Source organism: Notothenia coriiceps, unplaced genomic scaffold, assembly GCF_000735185.1.
Source record: "Notothenia coriiceps isolate Sejong01 unplaced genomic scaffold, NC01 NC01_scaffold00037246, whole genome shotgun sequence".
Taxonomy (NCBI): domain Eukaryota; kingdom Metazoa; phylum Chordata; class Actinopteri; order Perciformes; family Nototheniidae; genus Notothenia; species Notothenia coriiceps.
Genome location: NW_011369947.1, coordinates 20,788,861 through 20,802,205, shown reverse-complemented (window position 1 = coordinate 20,802,205; position 13,345 = coordinate 20,788,861). Strand labels below are relative to the sequence as shown.

The 13,345-nt window shown below is 41.1% G+C and overlaps 2 protein-coding genes across 2 annotated transcripts; one reads left to right on the top strand and one right to left on the bottom strand.

Moving 5' to 3' along the window:
- Window positions 1-689: 689 nt before the first annotated feature.
- Window positions 690-3,801, top strand: ccn2 (cellular communication network factor 2). The gene is made up of 5 exons (XM_010795196.1): window positions 690-951; window positions 1,154-1,370; window positions 1,480-1,731; window positions 1,843-2,054; window positions 2,169-3,801. The coding sequence occupies exons 1-5, from the start codon at window positions 889-891 to the stop codon at window positions 2,463-2,465; spliced, it is 1,041 nt and encodes a 346-aa protein (XP_010793498.1). The 5' UTR covers window positions 690-888; the 3' UTR covers window positions 2,466-3,801.
- A 1,260-nt stretch (window positions 3,802-5,061) lies between these two features.
- chga (chromogranin A) lies at window positions 5,062-12,763 on the bottom strand. Its single transcript, XM_010795195.1, has 8 exons — window positions 12,496-12,763; window positions 12,194-12,243; window positions 11,437-11,530; window positions 9,711-9,779; window positions 9,540-9,623; window positions 8,056-8,358; window positions 6,896-7,281; window positions 5,062-5,841 (listed from the first exon to the last, which is right to left on the bottom strand). The coding sequence occupies exons 1-8, from the start codon at window positions 12,539-12,541 to the stop codon at window positions 5,758-5,760; spliced, it is 1,116 nt and encodes a 371-aa protein (XP_010793497.1). The 5' UTR covers window positions 12,542-12,763; the 3' UTR covers window positions 5,062-5,757.
- Window positions 12,764-13,345: the final 582 nt, after the last annotated feature.

The window sequence follows — 13,345 nt, the reverse complement described above, 5'->3', positions numbered from 1 at the left end:
TGCACAAAAATGCCATGGCGGTGTCCAAGATGTAACCACAGGAGTACAGAAGACAAACTAACAGGAGGCAGGCAGCGGGGGCCAAGCACCTTGTTAGATAAGCAGCTCAAGTTAATGAGTCAAATGAACTTCCTTTCCCTAACAGCATGCTGCTAATGTGTTAAAGTCTGTGCGCCTTTGAAGCTGAGGAATGCTGTAGTGGGCTTACAGTGTTAACCACTCATCACACATCAAGCATTTTTATTTATCCGTCTCATGTGGATTCATCTTTAAGAGTTTTTTTACTTTTCTTCTTTCATTCAAAGCTTTTTGTGCCTTCACTTTTGAACTGAGCTGAAAAAAAATGTTCTTCATCTTTTTTTGAAATTAATATTTATAGGTACCGGCTGTCTGTTTGTGAAGTCAGTCTCCAGGAATTCCCAGTGTGGGGTCCCAGGCCTCTAACCAGACTTAACCTCCCATTCCAGATGAAAGCCCGCTCTGAGAGAGAGCCGGTGTTGTTTGGCCGAGCAGCAGAGCCTTGCCTTCAGACAGCAGGAATGTGGGATGTCTGGAGTGGGGGTCAGGAAGCGAGGAAAGAATGCCAAGTATGTCCATGTTTGTCCAGGGCTGGCTCTCCATTCAGCCCCCAGTGACGTGCTACGAGGGCCAGCGAGTATAAAGGGAGCCGGTCTCCGCAGTCAGAACTCAGATCAACTCCTTCTACCGAAGCTAACCTCTAGCTTTCACCAAGAGAAAGAAAAGACTGTGACCGGAGCTGAAGAGAAACTCCACGAGACAACAGATCAACTTGATCAGAAACGGTTTCTACGGCTCAAACTCTGAGACTAACGGAAGACTTTCTCAACGAGACTTAAGGAAAAAATCTATTTCTACAAGGAAGAAAAGATGTCCGCTGGAATGAAGAAAATGATTTTGCTGCCTTTCCTGTGCATCATGCTCTCACACATGGTAAGTCAAAAACAAATTGAGAATTACATCTCACTGCTGTTCTTTTTAAACTTTTAATATAGTCTTAAATTCAGTCTTTAAACTCTTTTCATAGTGACAACATGTTAAAATGACTGTGTTCTCTATGTGCTGGATGTGAAACTATAACTTTGAAACACTTTGTGGAGATGATATTTAAACAAGTGTATCTGTATGTGTTCAGGCTGCAGGTCAGGAGTGCAGCAACCAGTGCTCGTGCCCCTCCACCACCCCTCAGTGCCCCCCAGGAGTGAGCCTCGTGCTGGACGGCTGCGGCTGCTGCAGGGTGTGTGCCAAACAGATGGGAGAGCTCTGCACTGAGAAGGACCTCTGTGACCCCCACAAAGGCCTCTACTGTGACTTCGGAGCCCCCATTAACAGACGCATCGGAGTGTGCACAGGTGAGCCATTGACATTTGTTTTTCTGCGTCGCCCTGCTGTAGATCATTATCTCTCCTTTTAAAGTTTGAACCAAATCATGACCTTTCCCTTGTCGTTTACCCCTAACAGCTCGAGATGGAGCCACCTGTGTGTTCGGAGGCATGGTGTTCAAGAGCGGAGAGTCTTTCCAGAGCAGCTGCAAGTACCAGTGTACCTGTCTGGATGGAGCTGTGGGGTGCGTCCCACTTTGCGCAATGGACGTCCGCCTGCCAAGCCCCGACTGCCCCATGCCAAGACGCGTCAAGGTGCCCGGGAAGTGCTGCGAGGAATGGGAGTGTGATTCTCCCAACAGACACAGCTTCATGGGCTCTGCTTTGGCCTGTAAGTTCTCTTTTGAGCACCCGAAAGTGTAGTTAATTCAATGGACTTTACATAAAGAGGAGGCATTATCAGATGATGTTTCTAATCCAGTGTTTGCTCCTGTGTTTACAGCTTACAGAGAGGAAGAGACCTATGGCCCCGACCTCTCCATGATGAGGGAGAACTGCCTGGTTCAGACTACTGAATGGAGCGCGTGCTCTAAGACTTGCGGCCTTGGGGTCTCCACCAGGGTCACCAACGATAACCGCGAATGCCGCCTGGAGAAACAGAGCCGGTTGTGTATGGTGCGACCATGCGAGTCACAGCTGGAGCAGAGCATTAGGGTGAGTTTTTGTTCAAAAGCACTGCTTTCAAAACCTCAACAGAGTCAAAGTGAAATGGCAAATACTCAAAGAATACTTAACTAAGTTGTGTTCCCTCTTCTTTTACTCCTACAGAAAGGGAAAAAGTGCATCCGTACTCCCAGACTCTCCAAGCCCATGAAGTTTGAGATCTCCGGCTGCACCACCACCAAGTCCTACAGGCCAAAGTTCTGCGGCGTGTGCCTGGACGGCCGCTGCTGCACCCCCCACAGAACCACCACCCTGCCCATGGAGTTCAAATGCCCAGATGGACAGTTCATGAAGAAGCACATGATGTTCATCAAGTCCTGCGCCTGCCACCACAACTGCCCCGGCGAGAACGACATCTTCGAGTCAATGTACTACAAGAAGATGATGGGAGACATGGCATGAGCCACTTAAAGAACAATCGCAGCTTATGACTTGAAAAACAAAACTCCATCTCATTTTGCAGCTCATTATATATGTCTATGTTTTATTTTCTCATTGTAAAAGTAGTCCAGACACTTGTCTAAGTGTCGGTGTTTTTTGTACGGCTGGCGCACATCAGCCCATAGACTCAGACAGAGGGTTGCATAGCAGCTCCGAGAGATTTCTGCACTATAACTTCTATTTTTGACAAACCTACTGTCAGGTTGCTGCCCATTCCCCTTGAAACCCCTTTAACAGACCCGTCCTTTTTACTGTATTTTGTATATCTTATCTAAACCATGACCTCCTCTCTAAATGAGGTGTCTAATAACTCCCCCCACCCTAAGAGCCCCGACCAAACCTGGAAACTCTAAGCAGCTGTAGACCACAGCGGGCCAGTGTTCCCCTGAGCAAACAGGTCTGAATGTGTCCTGTGTGCGTGCGTGCGTGTGTGTGTGTGTGTTTTTGCCTGTTAGCACAGGCCTGAATGTCGGCCTTGTCTGCGCTGTTCACCTTGCTCCAGAGTAGAGGAAAGGTCAGAGATCCGACCAGCATGTGGATGAGAAAGCAAGCAGCGTGCTGAGTTTAAGGTTAGATAAGGAACACAGTGGGCTTTGCCATGGCACTGAGAAAAAAAGAAAAAAAAAGACGACTGTTACCGATTCAGGTCAGAAGAAGGTAACCAAGTGTCTATTTTGCACAAAAATAGAAGAAAAGACTGGAAGAATTGTTATTTCATTCCTTTTTTATTGTTGATGTGTAAATAATGTTTATATTTGTACAGTTTAAGTTAATTTAAAAGCAGCATTTGCTCTGTGCTTCCAAATGTATCAATAGTGTATTTTTTACTATTTTATTGAGAAGTGTGACAAAACTGTTACATGTTTCACTTTGTAGCTGGAAATAAAATGTTATATATTTTTATACAAATGTGTTCTCCGATCTTTCTGTCTTCAGCTTTGACACACATCTCCACTTTGGTCCATTGGATGTGTTACAAATAATTTCAAACTGAGCATTAAAGGTAAATGCATCACATCACAACGATCTGCATAACTAGAACCTTTTAATGTTTAATATTTAAGTGCTAGTATGAATTATGGATTAATTAACTGACTGATGTTAATATCACTCAAGTATTAGCATATGAGTTCATCAGCAGGGACTTTTCCTTATGATGAAGCATACAGATGGTTTTATTGCCACCACAGGAGTTACATGTGTTGGGTTATTGTTCCACTTTCAACTAAGTTCATTTATTTTATTGTAATGCATTATTCAGTAAATAAAAACGTTATAAAACACATAGAAAACATACATGATGCACAAGATCGGTGGCTGTTGAAATGAACCTTTATATGTTAGCTAAACTAAAAGAGGGTGCTTAAAATGTATTAGCCCATGTTTGATGCAAGGGCTTCATACTTTTCCAACAGTATACTAGCAATTGCATGATTTAAAGTAATTAATAAGAAAAATAAAAATGTTCAAGAGAGACTGTGGTGGCCTTTAAGATGTCCCTCGCTGACAGCACTCACCTTTGGAAAAGAGCATCGAGACTGTCTAATGTCGCCATCTGGTGCCCTTTTCAACGTGCTGTCATGGACTTCTTTAAATACGATTTTCAGCTTGTTTTGACATCCGTTACATAAATATTAATAAGGAGCAGACCTTTACAGCCTTACATAAATCTTGCTGTTCCACAGTTGTAATAGTTGGTTAAACAATATTTATATAATATGTCTAACAATGTCAATCCTAGCTTCTCTTCCCATCTTTTAAATGTTTGCTTAGTGTTTGATGTTAATCATGAATAAGTACTACCTTTTAATTGATGTGATTTTTTAGCAGTGCCATAGCATATCATGAAGGAAAACCATGTTTAGACTGTGTATTTGCACATATGTGTTAGGTTAGTACATACTGTCCATGGACACAGTTCCTAACAGTTTTCAGTCTACAGCAGCTATATTTATTCAAGCTGCCAGAGAAAGCAGAACTTTCTGTTGCATTTCCTCCTCTGCCCACACTCTATTCTTGTCTCTCCTCAATCCAGTTTTACTTCAGCTGAAGAGCTCTCAACATTTTTTACCGTCCAAATGCAGAGATTATTTTTAATACTGCATTTTATGAGTCCAAATGCTGGCTCTTTCTGCTTAATAGTAGCAACCAATGAATAATTTAACACTGACGCTAAAACTAAAGGTTAAATGATGTTGTCTTTAATGTTCTGCATGTACAGTGTGATGATTCATACTCTCAGCGTCTTCGCCCACAAACACACAGGTGCAGACTGTATAGTGTGATTTTTTTACGAGAAGTTCATTATGTGCTGTGAGTAAGAAACACAGTATAGTATTATGTTAAACAATTTCATTTAATTGGTCTTTACTGTTTTCTCTTTATTTTTGTGATGCAAGTGACGCCAAAAACGTACAGTTTTTTTTACAGTTAAACAATCCATTGAGATACCTAGACGGTTGTAAATGGGTCAGAAAGCCGAGTTTATTGTAATAACTCTTTTGCAATTATTTATTTCATTAAAAAGACGCATTAAAAGGAATGAATAAAACAAAGATTTCAAGTTAAACTATTCAATTTATTGGTTTTCTTACATAAATGAATTACAGTTCATCATCTTCTAAAAATGTTCACTTATTGCCTTGGCATGATTAGAGTCATCTGTATCTGTAATAAGTAAGCATCTACATCTTCATATCTGTCCCCCAAGGTAAGCATCCCAAAAAGAGCTCTGTACATGTATACATGCCGCTACTGTACAACCTCACCTTGTCTGTGTGTTTCAACCTGCATATGCCTCAACACAAATCCAATTGCTGTGTTAAAATAATTTTGAAGCAGGCGAGATACATTATGCAAAAAAAAGCTGATTGTCAAAGAAAAAAGGGAAAAACATGTTGTCAATCTACTGACAGAGGGGTTTTTCCTTCAGGAGCTTTGCTGTGTGCTCGGAATATTTGTTATGCATGTGTTAGAACGCACAGAACTTGTGCATCTGTTTGTTTTTTAGTATGCAAGTCTTACTGCTATGTGCATCTACTGTATTCTAATCTATGCGAGGGAAAGGAGGACACAGAGGAGGCCGCAGCTGTGTGGAGCAAGTGGGCATCCTCTGGAACAATAGCGAAAGATAACAAAATCTTGTCACATACTCAAACTCTCTATCTGTGTAAAACAGGCAGCCGATGAAGCGGAGGAGGACGAGGGGGCAGAGGAGGTTGCGATGTCAACTTTTTTTAAACCAATCTCTCTCTCAGCCTCGCCGCATCTCATGGAGTTTCTGGGCAACATTTTCCAGCTCTGACTCGATGGCTGCCAGGCTTTCAATCTCTGGCTCCTGCCGAAATAATGAGGGGAGAGCAAGTAGGAAAAATATTCAGCAAACAATCATGTATTTTCTTTAACAAAAGCACTAAAAGTATTTAGACACAATCAGTTGCCATTCATTGTTGTTTTGGCTGTTAGCAAGAACACCATATCACCCGAATCGCCTCCTTTAGCCTCATACTATTGCAACCAGCCACCAACTGTTACATATTATGTAACAGTTGGTGGCTAGTAAGACAAGCCCAGTATGATAAAACTTGCTGTCAAGCAGCGGCTGCGCCATTTTGTATGTTTATGGGATTTAAACTGTAGGAGATATTCTGCTTCATTATTTGTTTGTCAGTTAATCACAGAAACCTTATCAGTGTTTGGGCTTGAGCTAGCAAACCAGCTACATGCAGCTACAACAATTGCTAGTGAGCCTTGGAATGTAGAAAATCTAATCATAAATAAAGTAAAATTAACTAAACAGTTTAACGACTTGGGAAATATGTTTATTTGCTTTCTAGACAAAAGTTAAGTGAGATGATAGAATCCACTCTCATATCTGTAGGCTAACTTTCAAGCTAGCTCAAGAAGCTGTTAGCTTAGCTTAATTTAATGACTGGGAACAAGGGGAAAGAGCTAGCTTGTCTTTGTCCAAAACCCCCTATAACTTCAAATTAAGTTTTCTAACTTGATATTCAATAAGTTACATATAGTTGTTAAATCTGTAGAAAATGTTTAAAAAACATGTGCAGATTTACAAAGTAGTTATCAAGAAAAACAAGATATACCATGTTAAAATATTAGCATAAGCGAGAAAACAGTTAGAGTTTGCTACACTTTGACAGAGCCTGGCAATCTGTTTCTGCCTTGACCCGGTCTTTTAGCTAAATGAAGCTAACTTGCTGCTGTCAGTAGCTTCACATTCACTACACACAGTAAAGTGGAATCAATCTTCTATCTAACTCGCAGGAAGAAAGCAAACCAATTTGTTTCCCAACAAGTTGAACTCTGTATTAATTGTAGCTGCTTGACCGAGCCCTAACACTTGTAAGGAGATAAAGGGGTGGATTGCACACCTCTATCTTCCGGCTGCCGCTCCCCTCCTCCTCCAGCCCCCTCCTCTCCTCAGGTGTCCTTCTAGCGATCATCTGCAGCTCCTTCTCCTCTGGAGTCTCATGGGTGTTTCTCTTCTTCTCCTCCTCTTCCTCCGTGAGCTCTTGCGAGTGATGTGGCACCTCCTGTTCTGTGTTGAGCTCCTTTCCGACTGCTTTCTTCCTTAACGCCAAAGCCTTGCCCCTTTTGGTCCATCGCTTCAGGCCCCCCTCCTTCTTCATCTCGCTTTCATCCTCTTCCTGTTTCTTCTCTGGTGCAAATCTCTTGACATCGTCCCATTCTTCTTCAACAAAGGTCTTCTCTTTTGATTTGAATCTGGGAGCATCTCCCTTTTCACCAGATCCAGCACCTGAATATGAAAATAAATAATGATTTTTTTTTACTGTGACACTTCACTACAGCAGTCTCATACTCTCCAACATCAGCAAGATTCCACTTCTCCTAATGAAATATGTCTTGCCAGCTGGCAGCTCTGCTTTATGAGAACTAAAAGCATGGCTGGGGCATTTAGATGACTTGGCAGAGGCTCACTTTTAGAGAAAAGGTATTTCATTGTATTTTGCCATTTTAGCTCAGAGAAGAATAATCCCTCTGTTAATCTGTTGAAAGGTCTGGAGATTAAAACCACATCTTGATTTCAGTCTCGACATAAGGATAGAGAGTAAGGTTAAGTAATCCAGCTGTAACTAGCTCATTTGAATTCTGGGACGTGCAGACATTTAATCATCTCTGTTGGTGTGCTGCTGTCAGTTTGCCAGCCTGTTGGCCCCCTCCCCTGTCAGGGGGCTGATTTCATCATGCAGATGGAAGCACTTCCATCAATCACACAGTCCTGTGGAGGCAGGCGGTTTCAACTACAAAGCTTTGCACTCTCCCTATCTAAAGAGTCGGCTATCTGCCTTTGGTCAACTTTCTTGCATATTTTAATTAGCTTGGATGTAATTATTCTTGACATAAAAACACAAGATTTGAATGGAAGTGAAAACATCAAGATCTAAATATTCCTGTTTCCTGACATATCTTTTTTTTTTCATTTACATTTTTTTGTTTCTTTCACTCCAACAGAAATGATCTGCAAACATTAGAGAGGCATACAGTAAGTAAACAGGACATGTCTACGTGCCTTCCTTCTGCTTAATCACGTGTTCCTCCTCTGAATTTGCTCTCTTCTCTTCTTCTTCTTTCTCCCTCTTCTCAGCCTTGCCCTCAGTGGACTCATCCTCAGACTCGGAGGCGTGACTTCCTGGGCTCTCGTTCTTTTCCCTCTTCTCTTTCACCTCTCCAGCGACGTGATTGTCCTCCTGTGACTCTCCATTTCCCCGGCTGTCCTCCTTTTCTTCCTCTCTGTCTCCATTTCCATCCCTCTTCTTCTGGGACAGGATGGATCGTTCACCTGGGCCTCCTAAAGCCTCCAACATGGATCGATCTGAAAATGGGGGGGGGTTTAATTTACTAAAGAACATTGATTTTCCCGTGAGGGTAACGGAAGGTGCTTACACAAAGCACAACAGTTTATTGACGATGCCACTTCATGTCGTACCTTTCAAATCTGTGTGCTTTTACTTAATGGAGTGGGTAAGTATGTCCGGCTTTACGTGACAAAATAAAATAGTTTGATGCTTTAATGTGTCTGCCTTTCTATTTAACAATAAAAACAGAAAAAAAGATGCACAAATTAACTGATTGTTTAATAATAGATAGAAAAATGCCAATTTTGAGGTTCCAGCCTCTTAAATGTTAACATTTGTTTTGTATTATTGTAAAATAAATGTTGCCCAAATGAAACAACTTGAAGACCTCATCTTGGGCTCTGGTAATTAGTAATAGCGTCTTTTGTTCACAACAAATAATCAAAAGGTTAATCAACAGTGCAAAACATTACAGTAATATCACCCTAACTAATATAAGCCGCTGACGCTATCTGACACCGTGTGAGTTAGTGGCAATGAAAAGCTTTCGTTAGCAAGTAATTATACATTACAAAAATGGATCACAATGTAATATAGGTATTACCTTTTTTCTGTTTTCATCGTTAAGCTCAGATGTTTGTGACAATGACAAAATAACATTATACTGTAAGCCTTTTTGATTAGTAGCTACTTGTTCTAATGGAGCTTAGGAAGAATTGACGGTAATGTCTCTCCGGATATCTGCAACACTTGGCAACTGACAAAACAATCTCGATGGATAAATACTACTGTCCCTTTAAGGTTCGCTGTCAGAAAACCAACAGGATCAGGAATGGGCAACCTTATTAGTCATTGCTGTACTTTGTATACTCTCCCACTGTGTGCTTTACAGGTAGTATGCCACTAAGTAAACAAAAAGCCATGTGTTGTCAGGTGGGAGCACCTCAGGGTTGTTCTGATTCTTTCAACAGAGAGCATCAGCAAAGTTAAAATGAACCTCAGCATATCTCCTCTGTTTGTCAGCCCTGCTTTGCTGGCAATATAAAATAGGGAAATAATGAAAGTGATGCATAATATTTGACAGCTGGTGCACGTTTTAAATGCTGATAAGAGATCATCCTGAAAATGTAGGTGACTGAAATGAAAAGAAAGCGTAATGATGCAGAAGGTATGAGTCTGAACCTATGCAGAAACTCACCAGCAAAATCATCCGCAGTCTGAGGAGACCGTGTGGCTGGTTCAGCTGTAGCATCTCTCTGCAACAGAGCTCTCTCCTGACCACCTAGAATGAAAATGAATTATTGAAGCATCCTGTTTTCCACATGTAAACAAGCACCCGAACAGACGTGCTGTGTGATGTTTGACTCACCTCGAACAGCGATCTCCTGCAGCTCCTTCAGAAAGTTATGATGTCGTAGAATGGAAACAAGCCTGTCATCTGCGTAGAACACATACATACGGAAATACACATCAAAACGCAGGCAAATGAGTGGTGTGATGTCCCACTTTGGAAAGAAAGACAGCTAAGGGGTGAAACAGAGGTGTGATTCGTTCCCCTTCACTTATTCAAAGGACTCAGCAACTTGCTTCAGAGGTTCGTCACAGTTAATTGCCCACAAATGTACTGCTTTCAAAGCAAGAGCACAATGAGTCATTCGGCCCACAGAGACTCCCTGAGAGAAGCAGCAGTGAGCATTGGACTTTTTTGCTGACCCACAAACGGCACTGCACACAAGCACAAAAGAGACGACTACTGTACAGCGCTGTGCTCTGATAACAGAATCTGTGATCTGTTTTTCGATCACTTTGACTCCCCCTTTTCTCTCCCTTCCCTCTTGGCATCCCTCCGGTGGAGTATTGTTTCCCGCTGTCAGTTACAAAGATTGGTGAGTAATGCTGCCATTGATTTTTTACAACAAGGGCAGCATGAAGGTAATTCACCGGCTATGTAACTGAATACTTAACTCAGTGCTAGAGACCCTGCTGCATTAAAGGGAGAGGGGGTTTTATACCTGGCAGCCATCGCGTCAATGCATTAACCTTATGATGTGAGCGGCATGCTCTCCATGAAACATAATAAAGATGGTCTATGGTTAACATAAAGCTGTACACATACATCACCTTCATTTATAGATACAATAAGTAACATTGAGGACATGCCAAGGTCTTGGTAGGCTGCAGGATGTTGTAAAGGTTTACATAACAGCACTGCATTACTGTAATACATGGATACAATAAGAATGAATTGGATTGGATGTGTAATCTAATGTTTATGTATTTCAGCAGTTTCTTGAAAATGGAACAAAATAAAAAATGGATGACATCATCTTCTGGCGTATCAGTGGGATATGGCTTAAACGTTTTCATTTTTGTGTCACATGAATATCACTTGATATCAAGGAAGCCATGTCTGTTCCTTGTCTTTCAGGGCTGGCCCCTTGTCATAAATTAAAAAGTCACATTTAAAGGTTAATGAATATTGTTGGTTGAGTGAAAATGTATTAATAATAATAATAAGTTTAATTTATATAGCGCTTCTCATCTGCCAAGACAAATCTCGAAGCGCGTATTGGGTATGGAGGCCGAGAACAGTTGTGTTCAGATCACAAGTACAAGTATCAAAGCTTGTCTTCATGCAACTGGAGTGAAAACTAAAGATTTCTCAAGAAAGCTATTCATTCATCACAAGAACACAACTTTTGGTATCTGAAGATTGAGGACTAATTATGGAGAGCTTGAAAATAAGTGTCAAGTTCACGACTGTTAGCGAAGTTACATAACTGAACAGTAAGTCCAGGCATAAATGTATAATTTAGTTTTCTCCTAAAATGACAAGGACAAATCTGTGTTTGACCTTGACAGTGTCATGCGTTGATCAATAGTCGCTACTACTTGATTATAGTCCTTTTCTCAAGATTAGAAATGTATTGGCTTGTGATCTCTGTGTGATCTCTTGTGATGTCTTTAATGGAAGTTTAGAAAAACACTTAAATCTAACTCTTCAACTAATTTTCTATTAACATTCATTACAATTAATAACATTAACATTATCAAACTGAGATAAATACAGTGTCTGTCCTCTGGGTGTGTCTCACCTGTCTTCAGCGTGGTCAAACACTCCTGACTGACAGGTTCGGGGCGGGGTCTCGAGAGGACATCTGCCAACGCCTCCACAATGCATTTCATCACCTGCAGACACACACAGCAACAAAATGACTTCAAAACCTTTTTCTGTGACAATCTGAAATGTCTGATATGCTGCGAATGAAGGATTCTCCTTTTTTTCTTCTTTTTTTTTAAAGTCCTCCACTTGGTGATACAGGAATACATCTCCATGTGCTGAACAGTTTGAATGCAGATCTTCAACCAGTAATTAAAATAAGGGAAACTCTCAGAAGGATGATCAAAAATAATTCCAACTCCCATTCTGCTTTTAATGTCAAGCCACTGGCCGGATCATATATTCACTCATTCATGCTATTCAAAGCTCCCTGTCTTTGAAAGTCCCTCAGCCAACTCCCATCCCTCTCTTTTACACATCGTCCATATCTCGCCTTCATTCTCTTGTCTCTCTAAACCTGTTCTAGAAACTGCCTCTCTCCCTCCATCAATATGTGAACTCGCACAGGTAAAGGCCCTCCATTTCTCTTAGAATTAATTTCTAATGTGGTTATACTGAAATTGCCTCCAGCAGAAAATATAGTTAAGTGAGTTAAATTGCTTGAATTAAGTATTCATAATCCCAGATTGCCTTGTGAATGCTGCTAGTAGTCCCACTGTGACAAAGAAGCACATGTAATTCACCTTTATCAATAAAAATAATAATGTTGATGATGATCACAAAATCTTTACCTTCACGTCCTCATTCTCCAGCTGACTTGGAGTCACTGGCAATGACAGAACTGCAAAGAAAAGGAGGAAAATATTAATCATGATTTGTTATAATGCCCGAAGCTATTCCCACTGTTACTAAAACACAGTGACAGCAGGGGACTGAATGTGCCAAAAGGTGCAGGTGCATTCACTCCAGCTTCCGCCGCAATTAAAGACGTGTGTCGCTGTCCTTGGTGCTGAGCCAGTCCGTCTCTAATGCAGGAAACAGAAACCTACACCAACAGAATGATGTCACTTAACGTCAATGAGCATTTCCTTACCGCAGCTTGACAGTAGAGTCAAAACGAACAGTCCTCTCCCGATCATGTTTGGAAACGAGGTGCATAAAGCTCTCCAGGAATATGAAAGAAGCAAAGCTTATATCAGAAGGTTCGATTGTAACCCCTCTAAGGACACTTGGTGGGTTTTTACGGACGCATCCTGAACTAAACTAGGCCACTTTTCTGTATTTCTGGAGAGCTAAATATCCTGCAGCAGCATCTGAGAACCGGCAGCCTCTTCTCTCTCTCCACCGACGACTCGCCGCAACAGCTCCCGCTTTTATAGCACGGTGCGGAGAGCGGAAGTGACGTCATCCCGAGGCAAATTATCCGTATCGTACCTGCTGGTTTTACCTACATGTTTGTCAGGGCGTTTACAGGTTTACAGGACTTATCAACTATGGAAGTATTCACACTGCTAGTTTCTAAAATCAGTTTTGTTTTTCTTTATGAAAGTTGTTACACTATACTGCAGTCAGTGACCCATTGCATCATTGGAAAATGCCCTTAATCTAGCGGAACATTTTTAGAAATATAATTAAATGCAGAGGACGATCTCTTTGGAAAACAGCCTACTTTCATCTCTTTAATATCATTGTTAAAAAATCTGAAAAACGCTTTCATTAGTGAAACAATTAATAATCAAACTATGCTTTATTAATCCCAGGGGAAAATAAGGTTCTTGACAGTTGCTCCATGTAAGAAAAAACAAACAAATATGTATATAATCATAAGAAGTAAAAATGTTGAACACAATTCCTTTAAGACACTGGGACAGAGCGTCTCAGGCGTTTTAGTGGAACTTCACATAAGCCAGGTCATGATCTTTTTTCTTTAATTTTTTTTTAAT

Coding starts and splice junctions, on each gene's coding strand:
- ccn2 (XM_010795196.1), top strand. CDS start 889: ATGTCCGCTGGAATGAAGAAAATGATTTTGCTGCCTTTCCTGTGCATC. Junction 1,732..1,842: donor CATGGGCTCTGCTTTGGCCT/GTAAGTTCTCTT, acceptor CTGTGTTTACAG/CTTACAGAGAGGAAGAGACC. Junction 2,055..2,168: donor AGCTGGAGCAGAGCATTAGG/GTGAGTTTTTGT, acceptor TTACTCCTACAG/AAAGGGAAAAAGTGCATCCG.
- chga (XM_010795195.1), bottom strand. CDS start 12,541: ATGATCGGGAGAGGACTGTTCGTTTTGACTCTACTGTCAAGCTGCG. Junction 11,531..12,193: donor TGGAGAATGAGGACGTGAAG/GTAAAGATTTTG, acceptor GTGTGTCTGCAG/GTGATGAAATGCATTGTGGA. Junction 7,282..8,055: donor CGTGATTAAGCAGAAGGAAG/GCACGTAGACAT, acceptor TTTCATATTCAG/GTGCTGGATCTGGTGAAAAG.